A 26800-nucleotide genomic window follows, 5' to 3' on the forward strand; every position below is an offset into this window, starting at 1 on the left:
CAGCAAACCCCCACTAGGCCACCAGGGGGATGACTCAAATGTAGAGGCGTGTGGCAGAAGTAGAAAAAGAATCAAAAGGTTTATTTACAATATTTACAAACCAAGGGAAAAAACAAAAAGAATAATCCAAAGCTCAGAAGATATACAAAAATAAAAAATCCCAAGTCCAAAGTCCAAATAAGAAAAGAAGAGGCAAAAACTCAAATGCTCAGAAGATCCAAAGGTCAAAAACAAAATCCACAAAGTCCAAAAGAAAGAAGAAAAACCAAGAATACAAAGACACAGGCAAGGTACATGGGACAGAGGGAACTAGCACTAACAGCATAGCATAAAGACTCCGTGACAAGAGGACTGAACTCAGGGGTATAAATACACAAACTAATTAAGGACAGGGCGGGGCAGGAAACAGGCAATAAGACAAAAACAAAACACAGAACACAGTGGTGACCTCTAGAGGCCAAAACAAACATGACCAGAAAAGGAAATAACAGCGGCCTCTAGAGGCCAAAACAGTCCCAGTCCTAACAGGACCCCCCCCCCCCCCCCCCCAGGAGCGTCTCCTGACGTTCTCAGAATGATCAGGATGGGCCGAATGGAAGTCCCGACAAAGTTCTTTGTCTAGTATGTCCCGAGCTGGGACCCAGCAGCGTTCCTCAGGGCCATAGCCCTCCCAGTCCACAAGATATTGGAGACCCCCGGAAACCCGGCGGGAGTCCAGCAGGCAGCGCACAGTGAAAACAGTCTGACCCTGGAAGATGCGGGGGGGCGGGGGGTTCCTAGGGGCAGGGGCATACGTGGACGTCAGTACGGGCCGCAACAGGGAAACATGGAATGTGGGGTTAATCCTTAGTGTACGTGGTAACTGGAGCCGGTAGGAGACAGGGTTAACTCTGCGTACAACCTTGAAGGGGCCAATGTAGCGAGGAGCAAGCTTGCGGTTCTCCACCCGCAGTGGAAGGTCCTTGGTGGACAGCCAAACCCGCTGCCCAGGGCCGAAAGTGTGGGAAGGTCTCCTATGGCGGTTGGCCTGAGTTTGGTTGGTACTGGAGGTCTGGATGAGTGTCCTCCTGACCTTGCTCCAGGTCTTGCAACACCGTCTCACATATTGGTTGACCGAGGGCACCCCAGCGTCCTCCTCCTGGTCCGGGAACAGAGGTGGCTGGAACCCGAATTGGCACTGGAACGGCGACAGCTTGGTGGCCGATGACTGCAGGGTGTTGTGGGCATACTCAGCCCATGGCAGCCAGGTGCTCCACAATGTCGGGTTATCCATAGCCAGGCCTTGCAGGGTAGTTTCCAGGTCTTGGTTGAGCCTCTCTGTCTGGCCATTGGACTGGGGGTGGAACCCAGAGGAGAGGCTGGCAGTGGCCCAGATGAGCTTGCAGAAGCCGTGCCACACTCGGGAGGAGAACTGGGGCCCCCGGTCAGAGACGATGTCCTGTTGAAGACCAAAGACTAGGAAGACGTGATTAAATAGCAATTTAGCAGTGTCAAGGGCAGAAGGGAGTTTGCACAGTGGTATAAAGCGGCAGGCCTTGGAGAATCTGTCCACAATGACCAAAATGACAGTGTTACATTGAGACTCAGGGAGACCCGTGATGAAGTCGACCGCCACGTGGGACCAGGGACGCCGGGGAATAGGCAGAGGATGCAGGAGACCCTGGGGACGCTGTCGCAAGTTCTTGGTTCTGGTGCAGACCTCACAGGACAGGACGAATGACCTTACTTCCTTCTCCATGTTATGCCACCAGAAGCGTCTTTTCAGGAAGTCCAGGGTCCTCCGAGCTCCCGGGTGGGTGGTGAGAGGGGAAGAGTAACCCCACTGGAGAACCTTGGCCCGGGCTTGACGAGGGACGTACAGGAGGCCCGGTGGCCCCGTCCCAGGATCAGGGTCCCGGCGTTGAGCTTGTCGAACGGTCTCCTCAATACCCCAGCGGACAGGAGCCACAATCCGGGATACAGGGATGATAGGCCCAACTTCACTCTCCCTGTTGTTGGGTGAAAACAGCCTGGAGAGCGCGTCCGGTTTGTTGTTCTTAGAGCCCGGGCGGTATGATAGGGTGAAATTGAAATGGCTGAAAAACAAAGCCCACCTAGCCTGTTGTGGGTTCAGCCTCTTGGCTTGCTGGAGGTACTCCAGGTTCTTATGGTCCATCCACACCAGGAATGGATGTTGCGCTCCCTCCAGCCAGTGCCTCCACTCCTCAAGGGCTCGTTTAACCACTAGCAGTTCCTGATCCCCCACATCATAGCGGGACTCCGCAAGGGCTCAGGCGGTGGGAGAAGTAAGCGCAGGGGTGCAGCTTCCCTTCCGAGCGTTGAGAGAGCACCGCGCCAACACCACTGTCCGAGGCGTCCACCTCCACGATGAATGGTTGGGAGGTGTCCGGGAGAACCAGAATAGGTGCCATGCAAAAGCGGTGTTTGAGGTCATTAAATGCCTTTTCCGCCTGAGGGGACCAGACATAGGAACCACCAGTCCTTTTGGTGAGGTCCGACATAGGTGCTGCTACGGAGCTGAAGTTCCTGATGAACTTGCGGTAGAAGTTAGCGAATCCTAAGAACCGCTGAACCTCCTTAATGGACTTGGGAGTAGGCCAGTCCCGGACGGCCAGGGTCTTGGCTGGGTCCATTTGGAGTTGCCCCGTTTGTACGATAAATCCCAGGAAGGAGACCTCGGGGACATGAAACTCGTATTTCTGGGCTTTAGCAAACAGATTATTCTGTAAAAGTCTCTGGAGGACTTTGCGGACATGGTGGCGGTGCTCCTGTAAGGTCTTGGAGAATATCAGGATGTCGTCGAGGTAGACGAAAACGTATTGATTAATCATATCCCTCAAGACGTCATTGATAAGGGCCTGAAAAACAGCTGGTGCATTGGTGAGTCCGAAGGGCATGACCTGGTACTCGTAGTGCCCTGACGGGGTGTTAAAGATGGTCTTCCACTCGTCTCCCTGTCGGATACGGACAAGATGGTATGCGTTCCATAAGTCCAACTTGGTGAAGATGGTGGCGCCCTGGAGCAGGTCAAATGCTGTGGACATCAGCGCAAGGGGATAGCGGTTGCACATGGTGATCTTGTTCAGGCCCCTATAATCAATACATGGCTGGAGCCCCCCATCCTTCTTGCCGACAAAGAAGAAGCCGGCACCAGCGGGTGAGGTGGAGGGTCGAATGAACCCAGAGGCCAAGGCCTCCTTGATGTACTCCTCCATGGCCTTGTGTTCTGGCTGAGAGAAGGAAAACAGTCTGCCACGAGGAGGGGTAGTCCCAGGGAGCAAGTCGATGACACAGTCGTAGGCACGGTGCGGAGGGAGAACGGCGGCCCTGCTCTTACTGAAAACTTCCTTGAGATCCCAGTACTCTGTAGGAACTTGAGATAACTCTGTGAGATCGGGAGGCTCGACAGGAGACACAGGAGAGCTAGAGAGCGGACAAGAGGCATAGCAAGCAGGACCCTACTCCACAACCTGGCTAGTGACCCAGTCTATACGAGGGTTGTGGCGGGTAAGCCAAGGAAGACCTAGAATAACTGGGAACTCAGGTGAAGGAATCAGGTGCAGGGATATTTCTTCCTTGTGACCTTGAGACTGGAGGAAGACTGGAGAAGTAACTTGAGTGACTCTTCCATCACCTAACACTTGGCCATCGAGGGCAGACACAGACAGTGGGACTTCAAGAGGCGCAGTCGGGACATTGATGCTTTGGGCGAAGTGGATATCCATAAAGTTTCCAGCCGCCCCTGAGTCTAACAAGGCTTGACAAGAGTGGATGGACTCACCCCAGGAGATGGAAACCGGGATGTAGATTCTTTGGCCAGGGAGTCCGGGAGAGAGGGTAGGCCCCGTCACAACCCTCCCTCGGCTGGACGGGGTGGTCCTTTTCCCAAGAGCTCAGGACATGATGTTCGGAAGTGACCAGGCTTGCCACAGTAGATGCAGCACTTGTCCCTCCTTCTGCGCTCCCTCTCGGCTATGGAGAGACGAGTACGGCCAACTTGCATGGGCTCTGGACAGTCACTGGAGGAGGTAGACGGGCTCCAGGTAGAGGCAGGGAGGCCGGGGAGGCTCAGGACTTGGCGGCGTTCTCTCATCCTGTTGTCAAGGCGAGTAGAATGTGAGATCAGAGTTTCGAGGTCACTTGGGCATCCGATAGAAGCCAGACCGTCTTTGATGGGGTCAGACAGACCATGGTGGAAGGCTGACACCAGGGCAGTCTCGTTCCATCCACTTACTGCTGCGAGGGTCCGGAACGAGATACTTCCCTCCTGTCCCTCCATGATTGAAGACCTGAAGCATCTCCTCCGTAAATAGCTTGAAGTCAGAACACTCGGGTCTCTGTCTTTGCCAGATGGCCGTTGCCCAAGCTCGTGCCTTACCAGCTAACAAGGTTATCACAAAGGCAATCTTGCGGCAATCCATAGTGTAGGTGGTAGGCTGGAGCTCAAAGGTGAGTTGGCACTGGGTAAGGAACTCCCGGCACTCACCGTGCTTGCCGTCATACCTCTGTGGTGCAGGAAGGCTGGGTTCGCGAGGTGAAGGAGACAGCATGGCGGGAGGCACTGGAGCGGGAGCAGGAGCCAGATCAGGATGAGGAGATGCAGGCAGAGGTGTCAGCTGTGCCAGGGTTTTCCCAATTTGCTGAAGCAGTACCTCATGGCGAGCAAGGGCCTCACGTTGGCTGGTGAGCGTTCGTCCATGATCGCTCTGAAGCGTGTCAAAGCTGCCATAATTCCCTGAAGGTTGGCCGGGTAGACAGTTGAAGCAGCCTCTGCTGAGTCGGTCATGACGGAGTCTTTCTGTTAGGGTTTTGCTGGGATTCGAACCTGGTTCGCTGGTGTGATAATCCAGCAAACCCCCACTAGGCCACCAGGGGGATGACTCAAATGCAGAGGCGTGAGGCAGAAGTAGAAAAAGTATCAAAAGGTTTATTTACAATATTTACAAACCAAGGGAAAAAACAAAAAGAATAATCCAAAGCTCAGAAGATACACAAAAATAAAAAATCCCAAGTCCAAAATCCAAATAAGAAAAGAAGAGGCAAAAACTCAAACGCTCAGAAGATCCAAAGGTCAAAAACAAAATCCACAAAGTCCAAAAGAAAGAAGCAAAAACCAAGAATACAAAGACACAGGCAAGGTACATGGGACAGAGGGAACTAGCACTAACAGCATAGCATAAAGACTCCGTGAGGAGGACTGAACTCAGGGGTATAAATACACAAACTAATTAAGGACAGGGCGGGGCAGGAAACAGGCAATAAGACAAAAACAAAACACAGAACACAGTGGTGACCTCTAGAGGTCAAAACAAACATGACCAGAAAAGGAAATAACAGCGGCCTCTAGAGGCCAAAACAGTCCCAGTCCTAACACATCTTTCCGGTGTGTTCTTGATTTTTCTATTGTGTCCTATTTCGCCATATCAAATACCCAAAATGTATCATATTATTCATATTTAAGTGATTAATCAATTCAGTCATCATAACTTGGCATTTTTAACCCAAGCAATCAAAAAGAGGAAATTTATTCAATATTTTCACTCATCTGTGAAGGAGGGGCTTTAATTTTTCATGATGTAGTTATTTTATATGTCAATCAATTTTACAAAAGCATTTGAATTGTAATCAAAAAAATTTCCACAGTGGAGGCCAGATAAAGCAAGATACTATCTTTATTCTTATTAAACATGACAAAAGAAACATTGAGTGTTAGGTAAATGCGAAAAAAATAGTAAAATTAGAAAATTTATTTTTTGAACATAATGTCCCAAATGAGAGACCAGTTTCTGAGACGGACCCATATATCTTCTTTTTCTGTTGAGTTATTTGCAGCTTGCAATCTTAGTACATTACCACCATCTGTAGGACTGAGGTGTAAATACTTTTGAGAATATGAATGCATTAGAAAGAAAGAAAGAAAGAAAGAAAGAAAGAAAGAAAGAAAGAAAATTAAAGTGTACAACCATAAATCAGAAAAAGTTGGGACAGGAAGGAAAATGCAAATTAAAAAAAGCAGTGATTTCTAAATTTACTTTGACTTGTATTTCACTACAGACAGTATAAACCCAAGATATTTCATGTTTTGTCTGGTCAATTTCATTTCATTTGTTAATATATATCCATTCCTACGTTTCAGGCCTGCGATGCATTCCAAAAAAATTTGGGACGGGGCAATTTAGGACTAATGAGGTAAAACAGTTAAGTAATGATGTGATTTGAAACAGGTGATGTCAATAGATGATTGTAATCATGATTTGGAACAAAATTGGTACAAAATCGAATGGGCTGAGGATCTCCAGTTTGTCAATAAATGCATGAGAAAATTATTGAAATGTATTAAAACAATGTTCTTCAAAGAATGTTAGGAAAGAATTTCGATATTTCACCCTCTATGATGCATTATATCATGAAACAATTCAAGGAATCTGGAGGAATTTTGGTGCATAAAGGGCATGAGCCTAAGCTGAACACCTGTGATCTCCGATCCCTCAGACGGCACTGCTTCAAGAACCTTCATTCATCTATGGTGGATATAACATGGGCACGGAATTACTTTGGCAAACATTTATCAAGCACTACAATATGGAGTTAAATCCACAAATGCCAGTTAAAACTATCCATCCATTATCCATAACTGCTTATCTTGTGCAGGGTCGCAGGCAAGCTGAAGCCTATCCCAGCTGACTATGGGCAAGAGGCGGGGTACACCCTGGACAAGTCGCCAGATCATCGCAGGGCTGACACATAGAGACAAACACCCATTCACACTCACATTCACACCTACGGTCAATTTAGAGCCTCCACTTAACCTAACTGCATGTCTTTGGACTGTGGGGGAAACCAGAGCACCCGGAGGAAACCCACGCAGACACGGGGAGAACATGCAAACTCCACACAGAAAGGCCCTTGCCAACCTTCTTGCTGTGAGGCGACAGTGCTAACCATTATACCACCGTGTCGCCACCAGTTAAAACTATACTGTGCAAAAAGGAAGTCTTTTCTTCACTGCTGTTGACTCCTCTGGGCTTGGAGATGTCTGGGATGGGCCATCACACCGTGGAAATGTGTATTGTGGTCAGACAAATCAGTATAACTGGTCTTTTTTGGAAGAAATGGATACTGTGTGCTCTGGACCAAATATGAAAAGGACCAATCAGACTGTTACCAGCAACAAGTCCAAAAGCCGGGGTCTGTCATGGTATGGGGTTGTTAGTGCCCTTGGCAAAGGTAACTTATACTTCTGTGATGGCAGCATTAATGCAGAAAAGCACATTGAGATTTTTGCCTTCAAGACGACATCCTTTCCAGGGATATTTAAACAAGTCAATGCAAAACCACATTCTGCACACATTACAAAGGCATGGCTATAGAAGAAGAGGGTGTCTGTCCCCAATAGAGAATGTGTGGCGAATTTTGAAAAGAAAAATATGACAATGGGGACCCTGTACTTTTGCACACCTTAAGATCTATTTGCAGGAAGAATAGGACAAAATAACACATGAAACACTTCATCACTTGGTGTCTTCAGTCGCTAAACATCTTTTAAGTGTTGTGTGAAGAAATGACAATATTATAAAGTGGTAAATGCTTTACCATCCCAACTTATTTGAAATATGTTGAAAGAATAAAAATTGAAATAAGTGTTTATTTTGAAAAAACAATAAATTTAATGAGGGAAAACATTAAATAATGTGCTGCTGTGTTGTTTTGAATGCGGTACAGGTCAAAGATTATTTACAGATCCTTGTTTTCAGTTTTAATTTCAACATACTGTCCCAACTTTTATCGATTTGTGGTTGTATTTGCAAGACCAGTCATTCTTTGAAATATGAAAACAGATTTAGTCGTGGATTGTTTCCCAGGTGCTAAACTGCAAGCTATTTAATGTCAACCCACATTTTGCCACTATAGCTAGATCCTCCTTTTTCTGCATATTCCCTGCATTCCAAAAGTACACTTCCCTACAGTAAAATATGCCCCAGAATGATGTTTTCCTATTAATCTTAGACCATAGTTCAGTGCTGTGTGCCCTACATGCAGTTGTGCTGGTGCACGTCACTGAAAAGGGCCCACCTTTAATGTGCGCATAGGATTGTGGGTGATTGAAGAACACAGAGGATCTGCATGTGTATCCTTGAAGAGTATCTGAAAGAAGGATGCGGACCTTGGCAGAATTCAAAGGATTGAAGATGTTTCATTAAAAGGATGCTGCTTTTCTTTTGTGTAATTAATTGATTATTGGATATAGAATACAAAGTGAATTTTTATGATGAGATGTGGTATGCTGGTTTTTCTCTCTCCTTCAGTTTGGTTTGAAATTAGTGAATTATAACCAGATGTGGCTAGGAGTACCTGACACACATACGCACAGACACTTTTTGGTCTAGGAGAGGCCTTGGGTTCCTGCAGGACCATTGCATACACACATATGGATATATACTCACATATATGAATACTCAATCATATGTGCAGTAAATTATGTCACCAGCTGAAGACTTGGACTTTTCCCAAAAAAGGTAAGTTGGATCTAAAGAATCAGATTGGTTACGGCTGTAAGATGGACTGGACAGTCAGTCTATAAGGGTCTTACAAAAGAACAATTCAGCAAACATCTTTTCCCAAATACAGCTGATTTGTTTTGTTTTTGTTGTATGAGCTAAGAGTAGGCGGCACGGTGGTGTAGTGGTTAGCGCTGTCGCCTCACAGCAAGAAGGTCCGGGTTCGAGCCCCGTGGCCGGCGAGGGCCTTTCTGTGCGGAGTTTGCATGTTCTCCCCATGTCCGTGTGGGTTTCCTCCGGGTGCTCCGGTTTCCCCCACAGTCCAAAGACATGTAGGTTAAGCTGACTGGTGACTCTAAATGGACCGTAGGTGTGAATGTGAGTGTGAATGGTTGTCTGTGTCTATGTGTCAGCCCTGTGATGACCTGGCGACTTGTCCAGGGTGTACCCCGCCTTTTGCCTGTAGTCAGCTGGGATAGGCTCCAGCTTGCCTGCGACCCTGTAGAACAGGATAAAGCGGCTAGACATAATGAGATGAGATGAGCTAAGAGTACTCTGCTTTGTGTTTTAAGAAAGTGGCTTGTTATTTGTATGATCCTGAGAGAATTTCTGTGAAGAAAGAAATTGGTCTGAGATTTTTCTTCATATCTTTTGGGAGACAATACTTCACACACATCACCTATCTTGATTTGAATTGACAAAAGAAGGGTTGAACATTGGTCAGATATCCCAAGTGCATCCCTGGGCTTTGGTAGGAAAGAGGCATTTGAAAGTACAATCACTGGAGGGACTTCTTGATGATATGGTGTGTGTTGTGAGAGTAGGTGAGATCCTTACTGAGGTATTTATTATTATTATAGCACATTCACTCATCTTTGATGCATTTGCCCTGCTTGAAAACTAACAAACTAGTATGGCATATGCATCATGCCTGTGAAAAATCAATGTTATGCAGTGCATGGGCTTGGGTGTGGTCCAGGGGCTTCAGAGCACCACTGAATGCAAGCAATGGTTGGGATGAAGTTGCTTGGGTATGCACAAAATTTGTTATGGTAATTACTCTCATCATATTGGACAAAGTGCACTTGGTTATCTGTAACTTTATCCAACAGGAAGTCAGCCATGTTAGATGGAATGCTCATCTCATCTCATCTCATCTCATCTCATCTCATTATCTCTAGCCGTTTTATCCTGTTCTACAGGGTCGCAGGCAAGCTGGAGCCTATCCCAGCTGACTACGGGCGAAAGGCGGGGTACACCCTGGACAAGTCGCCAGGTCATCACAGGGCTGACACATAGACACAGACAACCATTCACACTCACATTCACACCTACGGTCAATTTAGAATCACCAGTTAACCTAACCTGCATGTCTTTGGACTGTAGGGGAAACCGGAGCACCCGGAGGAAACCCACGCAGACACGGGGAGAACATGCAAACTCCGCACAGAAAGGCCCTCGCCGGCCACAGGGCTCGAACCCAGACCTTCTTGCTGTGAGGCGACAGCGCTAACCACTACACCACCTTGCCGCCAGATGGAATGCTTTATTTTTAAATTTTCATATGGCATTTTGAGGGGCTTACAATGGCTGAAAATGAATGAAACTTGACACATACTTTTGTCAAAGCTCAGCTCTTGATTTGATATCGCAGTTCAGCAAAGACATCCCTCATTGGCTCCATGGTATGGATGGGCGATACCACTGATTTTCGTTTTGATCCGATACCAAGTAATAATAAGGCTAGTATCCCATTACTGATTCCTTAAATTCTTCTTGTGTACACAAAAATAGGAAATCTTTATGTTAACAACCATTCACACCTATGGACAATTTAGAGTAGCCAGTTAACTGCATGCCTTTGGATGGTAGGGGAAACCGAAGCACCCAGGAGAAACCCATGCAGACATGGGGAGAACATGCAAACTCTACACAGAAAGGCCCAAACCCAGAACCTTGCTGTGAGGCAACAGTGCTAACCACTGCACCACTCTGCCACCCATACAGTGCAATATTCTTCACCTCAAGAAATAGCCAGTATTTCCTGCTTACTTTTCAAATGGTTAAATTAACCTAGTATTATCACTGAACACCTGGATAATGCCTGCCTCTCTATAAATCTTTTGTCAGAGAACTCTGCCTCACTGTCAGATGTGGGGGTATTTGCCTGCATTCTCTCCACCTCTCCTTGCGTCTGATGTAACTCACAATGCTCTTTTTTGTGACGGTTTTCCATGTGTTTCATCAGGTTTGTGGTTTTGCCACAATACCTTACCGACTTTCGACATCTGTCACATTTTGCTTCAATGCTATTTGTGAAAGTGAAATGGCTCCAAACAACCCCTCATTTCTTTTCTGCCACTGTGCGACTGACTACCTGGCAGAATCCTTTTCTCTGCATGCCTTACTACTGCTTGTCTAAAAGCTATGGGGAGTGCAGTGAGATGGTGATAAGAAAAGTAGCTCTTATCCTAAACAGCAATAATAAATGAATAAAATTAAGTTAATAAAATCACTACTTAAAAACAGTTCATGATATTGATTTTTTAATATGAGGATCAATTCTCAAAACTGACCCATCAGGATTGGGAGTATTGATACTTTGGTATCGACACTGTTCAGAGCACTGTTCAGAACATCCACTCGCCTGCTAGTCCACTAGATAGTGAATCAGCCATTTTGTCGTGCTGGCCCAACTATCAACTGTAAATTTTATTCTCTATATAGTTCACTACAAAATCATTACAAGGCACACCAATATGTAGTGAACAGAAGCTATAACCTACGTCAGTTGACTTCGACCATCATGCATTGCAGCCTGTAACATGAGTTTTAGAGTTTTATTAAAAGTTTTTGTGAAAATTTTATTTTTATTTCAACATTGTGAAAAAATGTCAATTATCCCAAAATAGCAATGTTGGTATCCTCCTCAGCCATAGCCAAGAGGTGCCCTTCTCTGCTTCCTGAGTAAGGGCTTTTGTTGCTCTTTGGAGCTTTGCCCCAGTTACACCTATGTCCTGGAGCAGCTGTGGTTTGATGTGCTGATGAAGCCCTGACAGCTTACTTCCATGGGGTAGATGATAGTAGTTCAGTCTGCCTCCCTGCATTCAGCAGCTGGTTCTAAGTATATTTTTTACTCTTATGCTTGTGGGCAGCCTGCCTTCCCTCCTCCCAAGGAGTAGTGAGCTCAGTGACTAGACCAATCCTGGCAGCAGTAGACCAAAGCACTGTTTCTGTCTGGAATGATGTAGTGGTGAACTTAGGAGGGAAATGCAGCTGCTTAATGATATCAGTCTACATGTTCAAATCGTTTCCTGGAGAAAGCAGTCTTGGAAGACCTTGCAAGCTGGTGTCTCCTGCACTCTCTTCAGGCTTGATGAACTTTATGAGGTGTTTTTCAGCTGTGGGCTGATTGTTGTTTGTGGCTTGCCTGCTAGTCTCCAAAACTTCAGCCAGCTTCCTCAGGACCTGATGGAGGACTCTGGGGCATGGCAGAATGTCATTCTCCAGTCATCTCTCCAGTGTGTCTCACCCCAGTTGGACATGCTTGAAGCACCTCACCTACTCTTCTCTGAGCACCTCCCAAGGTTGAACCCAGACACCCTGTGGAGGAAGCTCATTTCCACCACTTGTACCCACAGTCTTGTTCTTTTGATCACTACCCACAGCTCGTGGAAATAGGTGAGGGTTGGAACATAAATCAACCAGTAAATTGACAGCTTTGCTTTTTGGCTCGGCTCTCTCTTCACTATGACAGACTAATACAGCAACCACATCACTGCAGACTCTGCCTGTTAATGTCCTACTCCATTTTTCTCCCACTTGTGAATAAGTCCTTGAGATACTTGAACTCCTTCACTTGAAGCAATAAGCCATCTCCAACCTGGAGCAGGCAATCTGCCCTTTTCCAGCTAAGAACCATGGCCTCAGACTTAAAGGTGCTACTTCTCAGCCCGGTGACTTCATGCTCAGCTGCAAACCACCCCAGGGCAAGCTGGAGGTCACATCTTGATGAAGCCAACAGGACTGCATCATCTGCAAAAAGCAAAGATGCAATCCTAAGCACATCGAACCAGACACCTTCCACCCCTCGACTGCGCCAAGAAATTCTGTCCATAAAAGTTATGAACAGAATTGGTGACAAAGGGCATCCCTGGTGAAGTCCAACACCCACCAGGAATGAGTCTGACATATTTCTGTCAATGCTCCGGGTATACAGGGATCGAATTACCTGAAGCAGTGGGCCCAGTACTCTATGCTCCGGAAGCACCATCACAATTCACCCTGAGGGACATGGTCATATGCCTTTTCCAAGTCCACAAAGCAAGGGGACTTTTCCAAGTCACAAATGTACTGGAGGGTGCATGGGCAAACTCCCATGCACCCCAGTACCCTTGTGAGGGTAAAGAGCTGGTCCAGTGTTCCACTGCCAGGATCAAAAGTGTATTGTTCCTCCTGGATCCGAGGTTTGACTAATGGATGAACTCTCTTCTCCAGTACCCTGGCATAGACCTTTCCAGGGAGGCTGAGAAATGTGACCCCTCCCAAACTTGGAACACATCCTCTGGTCCCCTTTCTTAAAAAAGAAGATGACCACTTCACTGGGGCCTAACGAGCCAGCCTCGCCTTCAAAACAACTCCAATTATCTATAAAGCCCACATTATTTTCCGAATACCATCTGGACAACCAGCAATTCAGCGACCATAACCTGCTGTAAGCTACATTGCCACACCACATTAGGATGGGGCCAGAACATATTACAGCATCGGACATCACCTTCACTAATTTAAACACCTCTATGGAGTTACTCTTAGTAATCTCAGACTGATGAAGACATACATCATTAGCTCCTACAAGAATAAATAACATTGAAAACCTATTCTTGCCTAAGACCCTAAGATTACCTGCTATGTCTGGCACCCAGGCTATTAATATACACCTGACTAAAGCTGCTGGTGCCTCTAAAGGCCTAGCTAATTTTACATGCCACAAGATAGAGTCTCCTATAACCAGGGCTCCTTCAGGTTTCTCAGGGGGTGCTTCACTGAGGAGAGCAAACCTGTTCGACACATGAAACAGAAAGGAGTGGTGCTCCCATGGGCAAATCTTAGTGTTAGGTTTGGCTCTGCAATTATACTGCCGAGTCATCACCCATTTGCCCTGCTGTGAGGGCTCTAATGCTGGAGTGGGGGGGATTGCTAACTCCACCTAGGGCATCCAGACTTCCCCTACAGAAACTACACTGCTCTCACTCTCACTAACTCCCTCTCTCAAGGATGCGAACTGCTAAAGCTGCAATTTTCTCAGTCAGAGAGCTAACGAATATACATTTATCAAAAATAAAACTATTAAACTATAAAACTATTATGGAGGAAGAATGATTAAACATCCTGCATTCAACATATTGAACAAGCTGAATATTTGCCATGATAAATGATTTGTGTACCTTTTTTTTGAAGATTTGTTGATATTAAGGCAGCTCTGACGTGGATGACCTCCGCTTGCTGTATTTGGACAAGGAAAACAGGCCTTCTTTGAGAAAATAAAAATGCAGCACAATGGAAAGTGAAAAATACAACAAAAGTAAAATGATAGTGGAAAATTATTGATGAAAAACAGAAAAAGGTTGTAGTTTAAACACAAACACTGAAAAAAGACTCGCGGTAAACAATTCAAAAACAGGAATTACGTCACAGGAAAAACAGAACAGAATGTGTTTGATAAAAGTCTTCTCCTGGTTTCTGCTATGTACAGCTGACCTCTTACAGCAATGACAATAACCAGCTCATGCAGTGATACATGAGGGGTGATGACCTGTGATTTTAGTGAGTACTGTATATTTGCATGTGGAAAATCTAGAAAGGTTGCATGCAAGAGTGCGGCAGGTTCCATTAGTCTGATCAACTAATTAATTCCTGAGAAACATATCTTTGCTTGTAGGAGTGACTTAAATACAGGAGATGAGAGGAGGTTCCTTAAAAAGGGAGGCTGTCTAAGGATTGTCCTAGAGATTTTTTTAGTGCAAAGATAGGTGATTGCCACTGATTTTTTTGAGTGTAAAGGTAGGTGAGCATCAAAGGAATTTGGTGGCTCTTGGCATGATTTATGATACTGTTAAGGAAGCCACAATTATTTAAAAAAACTTTTTAGAATAAAGTGTCATTTTTCACTGCCAATATGTTCAAGTTGCATTAACTGTGTATAAGTAATGAAATATAAGCAGTGTTTGGAATGTAAAGAGTTGTGTTATTGGTTTGGCCAGTCAGTGGTCTATCATGTACCACTGGCAGTTTCTAATCTACAAGCATTTTTATGTTTATTTGACATGGCAATTTAGGATATCATTCCAATTCAGAAAAATACATGCCCTCCCTGAGCCCCTAGATATTTATGAAGAATCATCAAGCTGTGAAGCACTCAAAAACTGACGAAAGGAGAAGAGTGATAAAAAAAATTTTTTCCCCATTGGACTGGAATAACCTGTCCTGTACTTGTTCCTTATAGGGAAACTTACTATCCCAATGTGTACTCTCCCTCAGGTCCTTCCTGCAATGAGAGAACAGCCAAGAAGAAGAAAGGGCACCACCGTGTGGAGGTGCCGGACCTTTGCACAATCCCTGTGAGTCAAAATGATAAGAAATGTTACTTCTTTTTAATTCTGACATCACCAGGGTATCTTAATTAAAGTGAGGTTTAGGCTTTTGGCTGAAGTTCCCAAAGATTTATAGGCTTAACGACCATATCAAGGGGTAAGACTTGGCCTGTTTATACAGTGGGGCAAAAAAGTATTTAGTCAGCCACCAATTGTGCAAGTTCTCCCACTTAAAAAGATGAGAGAGGCCTGTAATTTTCATCATAGGTACACTTTAACTATGAGAGACAGAATGGGGGGAAAGAATCCAGGAAATCACATTGTAGGATTTTTAATTAATTAATTGGTAAATTCCTCGGTAAAATAAGTATTTGGTCACCTGCAAACAAACAAGATTTCTGGCTCTCACAGACCTGTAACTTCTTCTTTAAGAGGCTCCTCTGTCCTCCACTCGTTACCTGTATTAATGGCACCTGTTTGAACTCGTTATCAGTATAAAAGACACCTGTCCACAACCTCAAACAGTCACACTCCAAACTCCACTATGGCCAAGACCAAAGAGCTGTCAAAGGACACCAGAAACAAAATTGTAGACCTGCACCAGGTTGGGAAGACTGAATCTGCAATAGGTAAGCAGCTTGGTGTGAAGAAATCAACTGTGGGAGCAATTATTAGAAAATGGAAGACATACAAGACCACTGATAATCTCCCTCGATCTGGGGCTCCACGCAAGATCTCACCCCGTGGGGTCAAAATGATCACAAGAACGGTGAGCAAAAATCCCAGAACCACACGGGGGACCTAGTGAATGACCTGCAGAGAGCTGGGACCAAAGTAACAAAGGCTACCATCAGTAACACACTACGCCGCCAGGGACTCAAATCCTGCAGTGCCAGACGTGTCCCCCTACTTAAGCCAGTACATGTCCAGGCCCGTCTGAAGTTTGCTAGAGAGCATTTGGATGATCCAGAAGAGGATTGAGAGAATGTCATATGGTCAGATGAAACCAAAATAGAACTTTTTGGTAAAAACTCAAATTGTCATGTTTGGAGGAGAAAGAATGCCGAGTTGCATCCTAAGAACACCATACCTACTGTGAAGCATGGGGGTGGAAACATCATACTTTGGGGCTGTTTTTCTGCAAAGGGACCAGGACGACTAATCCGTGTAAAGGAAAGAATGAATGGGGCCATGTATCGTGAGATTTTGAGTGAAAACCTCCTTCCATCAGCAAGGGCATTGAAGATGAAACGTGGCTGGGTCTTTCAGCATGACAATGATCCCAAACACACCACCCGGGCAATGAAGGAGTGGCTTCGTAAGAAGCATTTCAAGGTCCTGGAGTGGCCTAGCCAGTCTCCAGATCTCAACCCCATAGAAAATCTTTGGAGGGAGTTGAAAGTCCGTGTTGCCCAGCGACAGCCCCAAAACATCACTGCTCTAGAGGAGATCTGCATGGAGGAATGGGCCAAAATACCAGCAACAGTGTGTGAAAACCTTGTGAAGACTTACAGAAAATGTTTGACCTCTGTCATTGCCAACAAAGGGTATATAACAAAGTATTGAGATGAACTTTTGTTATTGACCAAATACTTATTTTCCACCATAATTTGCAAATAAATTCTTTAAAAATCAGACAATGTGATTTTCTGGATTTTTTTCCTCATTTTGTCTCTCATAGTTGAGGTATACCTATGATGAAAATTACAAGCCTCTCTCATCTTTTTAAGTGGGAGAACTTGCACAATTGGTGACTGACTAAATACTTTTTTGCCCCACTGTAAGTAATAATGTGTTAGTGTATGCAATAATATATGAATGGAAATTATAAGAGTGAAGAATACATTTCTGGACACACAAAGGGGTTCTATACTTGTATATATCCCATTATGTTCCAACTCTACTGAGAAAGAAATTAACAATATACTATCCATCCATGCTTATCTATCAGGGTCATGGGGGAATTTGGAGCCAATCCCAGCAGACTTTGGGCGAGAGACGGGGATACTCTGGGCAGGTTGCCAATCTATTGCAGGGCTAGCACAGAGATGAACAACAACCACTCACACCTATGGGCAACTTAAATTACACTTCATTGCAATGGGGGTTAGTGCCACTGGGCAAGATTCATTCAGGCAGCTCACTTTGTTTTTCTTGGAGACAGGGCTAATAGTGGTGTTTTTTTGAAGCAGGTGGGGATAGTTGAGCTTTTAGGGAGATGTTAAATATGTCAGTAAAGACAGTAGCCAATTGCTCATTGCATGTTTTTTGAAATTCCATCTGGACCAGCAGCTTTGAGGATGTTGACTCGGTTAAAAGACTTTTTCACATCCACTACAGAGATGGTAAAACTAGCATCATGTAGTGCTGTGAAATGTTAACATGCAGTTAATGTGCAAAGCCAGAATTCCTTTGAAAAGACCATCACTTGAACACTGATCGCAAATGAATCGTAGATGATATATGCAAATAAATTAATCACAAACCATGTAATTATTTATGCAATTATGTTTTAATCAGTTGACTGTGTGTGTGTGTGTGTGTGTGTGTGTGTGTGTACAGTACTAGTCAAAAGTTTGGACACATCTATTCATTCATAGGTTCTTTTATATTTTGACTATTTTCTACATTGTAGAACAATACTGAAGACATGAAAACTATGAAATTACATATGGAAGATATATGGAATTATGTGATAAACAAAGTGTTTAAAAAAAACCTAAATATGTTTCAGATTCTCAAAATAGCCACTGTTTACCTTGATGACAGCTTGGAATTATTTTAACCAGCTTCATGAGGTAGTCACCTGGAATGCTTTTCAATGGATAGCTGTGCTTTGTCAAAAGTTAATTAGTGGAATTTCTTGCCTTCTTAATGCATCTGAGAAGAAATAGTAAATCAAACAGTAAATAGTAAATAATAATACAGTAAATAGCCCTATTCGATAACTGTCATCATCCATATTATGTCAAGAACCGCTCAACTAAGTAAAGAGAAACAGTTTCATCAAAATGACAGTTCATCATTATGTTAAGACATGAAGTGTCTTTTAATTAATAAAAATAAAGAAATAGAATGGAAAAATAAATGTTGCATTTCTTTGACCAAAAGCTTTTGACCTATATTTTGACCTATAATTTTATATTTAGATTGGTTCATCCTCTCTAAACTGTTTCTCAAACTTGCTGTTTCATCACCACTGTGGTAAGTGGCCAGATCTTGTCAAGTCTCTCGGCCAAGTCTCACATGAGTTAGAGGCCTGATCCAATGGGATTTCAAAATAAAAGTCCCTATGGCTCTCTTGCTGTAGTGCCAACCGGATTTCAAAATAAAAGTCCCTTCTCGTGCCAGACCCTCCTCAAGTCACATGAAGGCTTATCATGGAGGAGGAAGAACTACCATACTGAAGTGCATGGCATCATGTTCTTTTGCATTGCATCGTATCGCATTGAGCCGCATTATGTTGAATCAAATTGTATCAAATTGCACTGCATCATAATGGGGTGAAATTGTATTATCTAGCATTACTAATTTCTTTATATGAATCCTTAGCATATCTTGATGCGTTGCCAGCAGTGATGGAGAAGCACGTCCCTACTGCTGAGGAGTTGCTGCACTGATGTTGCAAGACTGTCATGTGCACTGCTTTAATTCCCATGCCTGCTCTGTGCAGGTACCGATAGCCTGCTGCATTGTACTGTTGCACAATGGCCAACTGCTGCTAAGTGCACAGGTTAAGCCTCGGTCACAACCGGCCGTACGTGCTCCTACAGCCGGTCTACGTGCAAGAAACGCACGGAGGGCGCGTGTGTGACGTGCTGATTTTCGAGCTGTAGACTGGCCGCAGACCGGCCGCAGAGGTTCTTTGTCATGTCAAACAAACTCTATGGGCGCCTACGTTTTTTTCAGGTTGCAAGACAAACTTGCGGCCAACGTGCGTCTTTCTCCACGAACAAAAAAAACGCAGCGATTTGGGAAACTCCAAAAATTGCAAGACCAAAAAAATCGTACGTCTGCTTGTGACCTAGGCTTTATGGTATGCAACATCCAACTGATGCTGTGGGCACAATCACATTCACATTTTCTTGCAGAAATACATCTCTAGTTGTTTCTTTTTTCTTTCGTAAAAGTATGTGGGCAGCAAAAACTACAAGTTTAAAGGCACCAAACTTAATGTGGTGGTACGGTGGTGCAGTGGTTAGCGCTGTCACCTCACATTCTCACCGTGTCTGCGTAGGTTTCTTCCAGGTGCTCTGGTTTTCCCCCAGAGTCCAAAGACATATAGTTAGGCTAAATTGTCTATTGATTACTCTTGAAGAAGTTTAAAATAGACACACCAATGATGGACTGTTAAAATGTCATCAGTGGTGCCCTTACAGCCCTTGCTGGCTATGGAAAGAAGAAGAAACTTAGAATTTAGGTTCCTGAACGAGAGAGCAAAATTGGCCAGTGTTCTCTGTCCCCAGTTAGTTACAGTGACACTCGCCAATTATTAGCCTCATGTATATGTAAGTGGGCAGATAGTGCTTTCCTCCAAGTGTGTTATGCTGCCCCCTAACATTGCATAAGCAGCAGTTCAAAAATACGCTGTCAGTTGGTGTCACAGAGGAAGGCTGGCCTCAGAGGAAGCATGTGATGACCTTCGCCCTCCCTGGCTGGTAGCTGTTGTGTGATGGGGGAAACCTATCTGTTAGGTGAATTTAAATGTGAATTGACCACATCCAAATTAGGACAAAAATTGGGGAAAAAGTATATTTACGTTTTATCTTGGGAACAAAATTATTTTTTTCATCTGAGTCGTTCAAAGTTCCTGAATCTAATGCACCCATTGCCACCAATTTCTGTCCTGTAAATCTTCCTGCCATTTTCAAAAAAATCGAAACTGAAAGTAAAATTAACTCCTCAGAGGCCCTTCTTCTAAAGACAAATCTGACAAAAAGAATTTTGAGCCAAGTATCTGTTTCAAAATTATATGTCAGTCAAATTTGAAGGCATGGTACATAATGATTCTGTGGTCAATACCTTGTAATGTTATGGTTTCATTGTGGGCCTGCAGCATGCCCATATTTTGGGCTGGGCATGGGCTGTCCCACAGGGACCCCACCGAGGCCCCATATTGCGGGGCCCACATTTCAGTCCTACTGCATGTCCCCCAATGGGCTGCCTGCAGTTGTCCCACACAGACCCCAAATCTGACACTGTAGGCACACTGTAGGCAAATTGGACACACTGTTGGCACAACAGAGCATACTGGGGAAAACTACTGGCCCCATTGTGGGTTCACAGCATGCCCACAATATGTCCACACTTTTGGTTGGGTGTTGGCTTTCCCCCTGGGGCCCCACCTGGGCCACATATTGTGGGGCCTACATGTGCCCTGCATTTTGGGCCTGCTACATGCCCCCCAGTGGGCTGCCAGCAGTGGACCTAAATGGGCCCCAGAGCTGGCATAGTGGGCACACTGTGGGCATACATAATCATTATATCATTTTATAATCATTATATCATTATCAAACATTATAAATCAATCTCCTCAGGGGTACCAGTGGATCTCTGCCATTTATCTTCTTTTCCTTCTGCTCCTTCCCCATCCCAGTCTCTACCACTGCGGAGCCACGTTTTAATCGAAGCTTCCACGTTGGATGCTGTAGTCTGGCTGCTTTTTGTCACAGCATCTAAGTGAGAAGGAAAACAACGATTGAAATGTAAACGTAAAAAACAAAACAAAGGCTTTCCAATTGCAAAGTATACACTTGTGTTTTTCCTATTATTAGGGCATTTCCATCTCAGGGAGTTTTCCAGGGCATCAAGAACCTTTTGTGAAACTCCAGAACTAAACCTGCATTTTGACTGGAGGAAAGTGAAATTAATTTGAGTTTCTGGAGGATTGTTCCAGGTGTTGTTCATTAATGTTGAAAACAAAGTTAGGATTTGTTGTTGGCAGAGAGAGAAAGAATGTGAACGAACAGAGCACGACTGAATGATAAATGAGAGCGCTGCGGTTGACTGAGCTACAAAGTGAGATTAAAGCCAAACAAAACCCAAAAAATAAACTCCTTTATTCTGACAGATAATATCCACAAAATACATGTGTGATTATTCATTTGTTCACATTTGTGCCTCTATACTGTGTACAGATTGTTTTTCTTTTAAAATAAAATGTCCCTGGGCGCTGACATCTTACTCTCTCCAAGGTTCAAATATTGCGCTCTGAGTACAAATTATGCAAGAGAATCCAAGATTGTGATGTCACTTACTCACCATATGACATACCGAGGGTGAGATCCAGTGGATACATTGCTTTTAAATTGTTGTAAAGAACCCTAAAGATGCCAGAGTGTCGAGGGTTTGGTTGTAAAAATAAGCTCGATCATTGAAGCAGTGAAAACAAACTCTCTCACACACACACACACACACACACACACGTGAGCAGTGAGCACACACATGCCCAGCCAAGAGGCTGTTTTACTGTCTATAAACGCTCCATTACAATGGTTCTTTACAAAAAATTAAAATTTTCCTTGTATTTTTATGTGACATGCTTTTGCTTGTTTTTATTCACTGAGAAAATTGATCTTTTTAGATGGCAAGAATCGCTTTGCGATGACAACGACCACTGTTTACTAGTATTGGTGTCAGTACTGTGTATTAGGGTTGGGCGGTATCCAAATTTTGATACCTTTAAACCGTCTCTGTGTTTTCCCGGGGTATACGGTATTACCGAGAAAAAAATAATATTTTGTTTCGGCCTACTGTGTAACGTGCGCCTATGCCTCAAATGTACTATTTAAAAGCAGCATAGCGAATTGTGTGCATTGTGGTATGGATTAAGCAGCAAAGCGAATTTTGTGCATTAAGTAGGGTTGCCACATCTGAGTTGTTAAAAACCGGGACACATCGGTCGGCGGCCGCGCCTGCGCGCACGTACGAGCGCGGGGGTTGAGGGCTGCGGACACGCACATCTACGATGCCTTATGTGAATGTTCACGTTTAAAAATAAAACAGTTCAACTGGTGCAGTTAGGCGTTTAGTTAAAATTAATTTTGTCTTCTTAACCCTTAAATGGGCACTACCACAAATATTATTACAAAAAATAATTTCATATAGGAATGATCTTATTTGGACGCCAATTTTTTTTTAAAACAAATATTTAATAGTAGGCTAACAGCCCCCTGAAGAGTCTCTCCTCCCATTCCGTTTCCAAATCAAAATAATACAAATAATCAATATAATTTCTCTCAGTCTGCTTCGTTGTTTTAGCCTTTTCTCTGGAGAACTGAACTTTAAAAGTTAGACTACCGTATCATACCAAATAGCCCTAATCCTTTGTTTTAATCACAAGAGAGAGGTGCTATGTTATTGGGACAACTGATTTATTCATTTCTCACGCCAGTGTTCAGGCATTCTTTTTTGATATATTTAATGATTTATTTAATGATTCATTTATTGATGAAATTGGCCCAGGCTTTAGAACCAGCCTTTATCAGAATCAGAACATAGGAAGTAGACAGCCAGCCTACTCGCGCACCGACCAAGGGAACTCTCACCTATTGTTTGGTATTACGGTATTCCAGTATCTTTGATTTCGCGCGTCCGCCGTTGTATTGACCACGATCACCTAGCAACGGCGACTGGCTGCGTGCGCAAACATTCGGTGAGGCCACACAAGTAGCTGCCTACAATATGCCCGCTTACGTGAAAACTATTAATATGTTAAGTGGCTGCGAGAAACATTAATGATTTGTGTTTATTTCAATGGGGATAATGTGAGGAAGTAAAAAACCGGGACAAAACGTGTCCCGGGAAGGTTATTCCATTTTCCTGGACATTTTCCATTTTCCACAAAAAACCGGGACAATCCCGGAAAAACCTGGACGTGTGGCAACACTAGCATTAAGAGATATTTCAAAGCATCACGCAACTCTTCCTTCATCTTGAAAATAGCATTCAACTGTCGTTTACACATGTCTGCGTTGAAACGCCATTTGCAGCACTATTTCACCTGCTCCATCAAAAAAAAGTACACGATGAGCAGGATCATACCCTTTCAAGCATGGGAAATAAAAAAAAGAAAAAGAATCAACCAACACCCAAGTCCGTTTAGACTGCGCGATAAACCATATTCTTCAGCGCAAATGAGGCGAACCTAATTCAAATGCGTGATAGCTGCACAAGGCAAAATCATATGGGCCCACGTCATGCCATGGCGGGGAAATTAATAATCAAATGGCCTTACCTTGCTTAAAACGTTGTCTTGATCACATAACTCCTTACAATTATTCCACTTAAATCCATACGGTTTAACACACCCAACAAAGATAGCAAGCGCATTGCTAATTCCCACCAGAAACCTAACAGTTTACGCTACGATGTTTTCTTCCGTTTCTTCAGTAGATGACATTTCAAACGTTTATTACCCACATCCCAAATGTCATACTATTTTCCCTTGTTGTTACACATGTAACCTACTCAAAACACAACTCATTGGAGAGATCTCGTGGAAGTGGAGTACCCCAGGCTATGGTGTGCCTTAGGGGACATATTAGATTTTTCGTTTGGTTTGAAACCAAAATACTGCCACACTGCCGATGTTGTATTTTTTATTTTGCCACTAACTCGTTATCTTGACTTGCCATCTTTCAACCGCGGTCTCAGTCTCTTTTTTTTTTTAAAGATAGGACAGTATAGAGAGACAGGAAATGAGCGGGGGAGAGACGGGATCGGGAAATAACCTCGGGTCGGAATCGAACCTGGGTCCCCGGATTTATGGTACGGTGCCTTAGCCATCTGAGCCATGACACCCCCGGTCTCAGTCTCTTGCGAAGCTTTCTGTCAGACTCCAAAATGTCACGCAGGGTTGCCATGGTAACGACATAAACAACCCTGCACGCGATGAGAACAACTTTAGGAAATTGATAGAATTAGTGAAAATACGATCACACAGTTATTCGGGATGATCTTCAATTTATTATTTTATATTATGACCTCATGTACTCCATATTTATTTAGATATTATATATTTTTTTTAAATGACGGTAATGAGACCGATACCGTTGGTACTTTTGGATACCTTGGGATACCTTCTTACCGTAATACCGCCCAACCCTACTGTGTATGCGTTGTATAGCAGAGTTAGGCTTACACTTCATAAAAGTGATGTCTGTTGATTTGTTGCCAGTAAAAATTACATGATTACAGAAAATTTCTGATTAGATTTTTAGAATTAGAAGCTTTTATTTCTCACATGTACATTGCAGCACAGTGAAAATCTTTCTCTGTATTTAACCCATTTGAAGCAGTGAACACACACACACGAGCAATGAGGAGCTGTGCTCCAGTGCCCGGTGATTTTTTCTACAATTAGAAGCCTGTATTTGATGTCTCTATGTTACTAAGGTAAACAGTGTACTAGTGGGAAACCTTTATTACAAGTGGATATATTGGTTTCAGTGCAAACCCCCCCACCCCCACACACATCTCATCGTTCATTAACACACTGAACTCAGGGGCCGCACATCTCACTTTACCTCGCTCATTTGCACTATTCCGCACTACCTCATCTTAACAGCTGCTAGTTTGTTTATACTGCTTATTTCATGTTTCATGTTTACCTGCTATACCTCAAGTGCCCTTGACTGTTTGGTTATTAGAACCAATTTATGTGTGTGTGTGTGTGTGTGTGTGTGTGTGTGTGTGTGTGTATATATATGAGTGTTTAGTCTACGTCTAGTTCATATCTAGAGTGTTTATACTGTTTATATTGTCTGTTTGAGTGTTTAGTCTGTGTGTAGTTCTTATCTAGCGTTTACACTGTTTATATTGTCCGAGTGTTTAGTCTATGTCTTGTTCTTATCTAGTGTTTATACTGTTTATTTATACTGTTTATATTGTTTGAGTGTTTAGTCTATGTCTAGTTCCTATCTAGAGTGTTTATACTGTTTATATTGTTTTTTTTTTCAATTATTCTGTTTTTATTTATTGCATTGCCTGTTTGCACCGTGGGTCAGAGAGGACTGATATTTCATCTGTGCTGTATGTCGAGCATGTATAGCATATTTGACAATAAACTTGACTTGACTTGACTTGAAAATGATTGCGCCCAGGTAAGCCTATATTTCCGCTCCTCAGTCCCTCTCTTCAGCCACACGCTCTCCCCCAGCTGTATGCATTGCACAGCCTTCACTTCTCCCAGGCCATGTGCTTTCCTCCAACTCCCCAGATCTGCCATCTTCAAGTTTTCCACCAGATCCCCACGGACATTCCCACACCTGTTCCCACTTTGCTCATCAACCTTGCAGTACTTAACCAGCCCTTTCCCACTAACTCCGTGGTGGTTGTTGAGGTTGCTATGTGCTTCATGCCTTTTCTTTCTAGCCTCTGTATTCTGTTCACATGAAACCTGGAACGCTGCACCTATATATGAAATATATACTTTATTTATTTCTAGTTATATTTATTAATTTCTTTATTTATTCTTTGAAACATTCTTTTATTTATGTATTTATTCTTTACCACATTATTTTTGTATTTCTCTGCCCATATGATAGTGCCTATGTGGTTTCAGGCTGTAGAGGGATGTAGTCAGAGCCTGGCTACATATTTAGAAATTCTCTAATGGAAATCAGACAGATATGGATGCCCTTCCTTTGATTTCCTGTGCTGCAGTATAAATCGACCAATAGGAGTAAGGGGCCACTATGGCCACCTCACATGGACAGCCCCCTAATTATCATCTTCTATTCTTCTTCAGCATTCTGCCTGATGGCATCAAAGTTTCTATGGAAGTATTACAGTAGTGGTTTCCCATTGCCTTCTACTGGATTATTATAGAGGCTTTCTCCTCTAAACCATTCACACCTTTGGACAATTTAGAGTAGCCAGTTAACCTAACCACATGTCTTTGGACGGTGGGGGAAACCGGTGCACCCGGAGGAAGCCCACGCAGACATGGGGAGAATATGCAAACTCCACACAGAAAGGCCCCCATTAGCCACTGGGCTCAAACTCAGAACCTTCTTGCTGTGAAGCGTCAGTGCTAACCACTACACCACCATGCCACCCCTCTTAATGATCATATGGGCAGGAAAAAAAAGAATAAATACTTGCATGACAGTGTGTGTCTACATATTTATTTGTGCACATGGGTATAATATGTCGCATGTATTGCAGACTGTGAGACTGTGTAACAGAATTAATGTGTTCATTTGTTTGATTTCCCAGTTTAACAACTAAATAAACAACTGACCATTTTTTTGGTGTCTTTACGCTTGTAAATGCAACACTGAGTAAAGGAAAACAGTACAGCAGACAGTTGCATTCTTACAACTTTGTGGCAACAGTTTAGTGATGGCCTGTATGATGGTCAGGTGTCCACATATTTGTATTAACTGATACTGATTGGGGGAAGTACATTTTTAGGCTGATGAATGGTAGATCTGATATTCCAGTTTCTTTGCTTTGTGATTTTTCTGCTTCTAACCATATTGGTCTGATTGAGCTTTACTCATTTGATCATGTATCGAAGGCGGTTGGTGGAGGACATATTGTTGAAAGTTTGGGGCTTTTAGGCCTCCATGAGATTTCAGTCATTTTAGGGTGGTTAATTTTATTCTGGGTAGTTTAATTTTCCAGTAGAATTTTGAAATGATAGCGAGTTTATTGATTTAAACCAGGTAGAAGGTTGCTGAAATGAGATCTCTGAAAATAAGT

At 43.6% G+C, this 26800-nt stretch overlaps 1 protein-coding gene across 2 annotated transcripts in view; it reads left to right on the plus strand.

The window, feature by feature from the left end:
- Positions 1 to 26800, plus strand: part of znf512b (zinc finger protein 512B) — a 166346-nt gene that overhangs the window by 58636 nt on the left and 80910 nt on the right. For both annotated transcript variants that reach the window (XM_060937895.1, XM_060937896.1), the window contains exon 3: positions 15039 to 15118. In XM_060937895.1, coding sequence (XP_060793878.1) covers positions 15039 to 15118 — 80 coding nt within the window. The remainder of the gene's footprint in view (positions 1 to 15038; positions 15119 to 26800) is intronic.

This window comes from Neoarius graeffei, chromosome 13 (genome assembly GCF_027579695.1).
Source record: "Neoarius graeffei isolate fNeoGra1 chromosome 13, fNeoGra1.pri, whole genome shotgun sequence".
Taxonomy (NCBI): domain Eukaryota; kingdom Metazoa; phylum Chordata; class Actinopteri; order Siluriformes; family Ariidae; genus Neoarius; species Neoarius graeffei.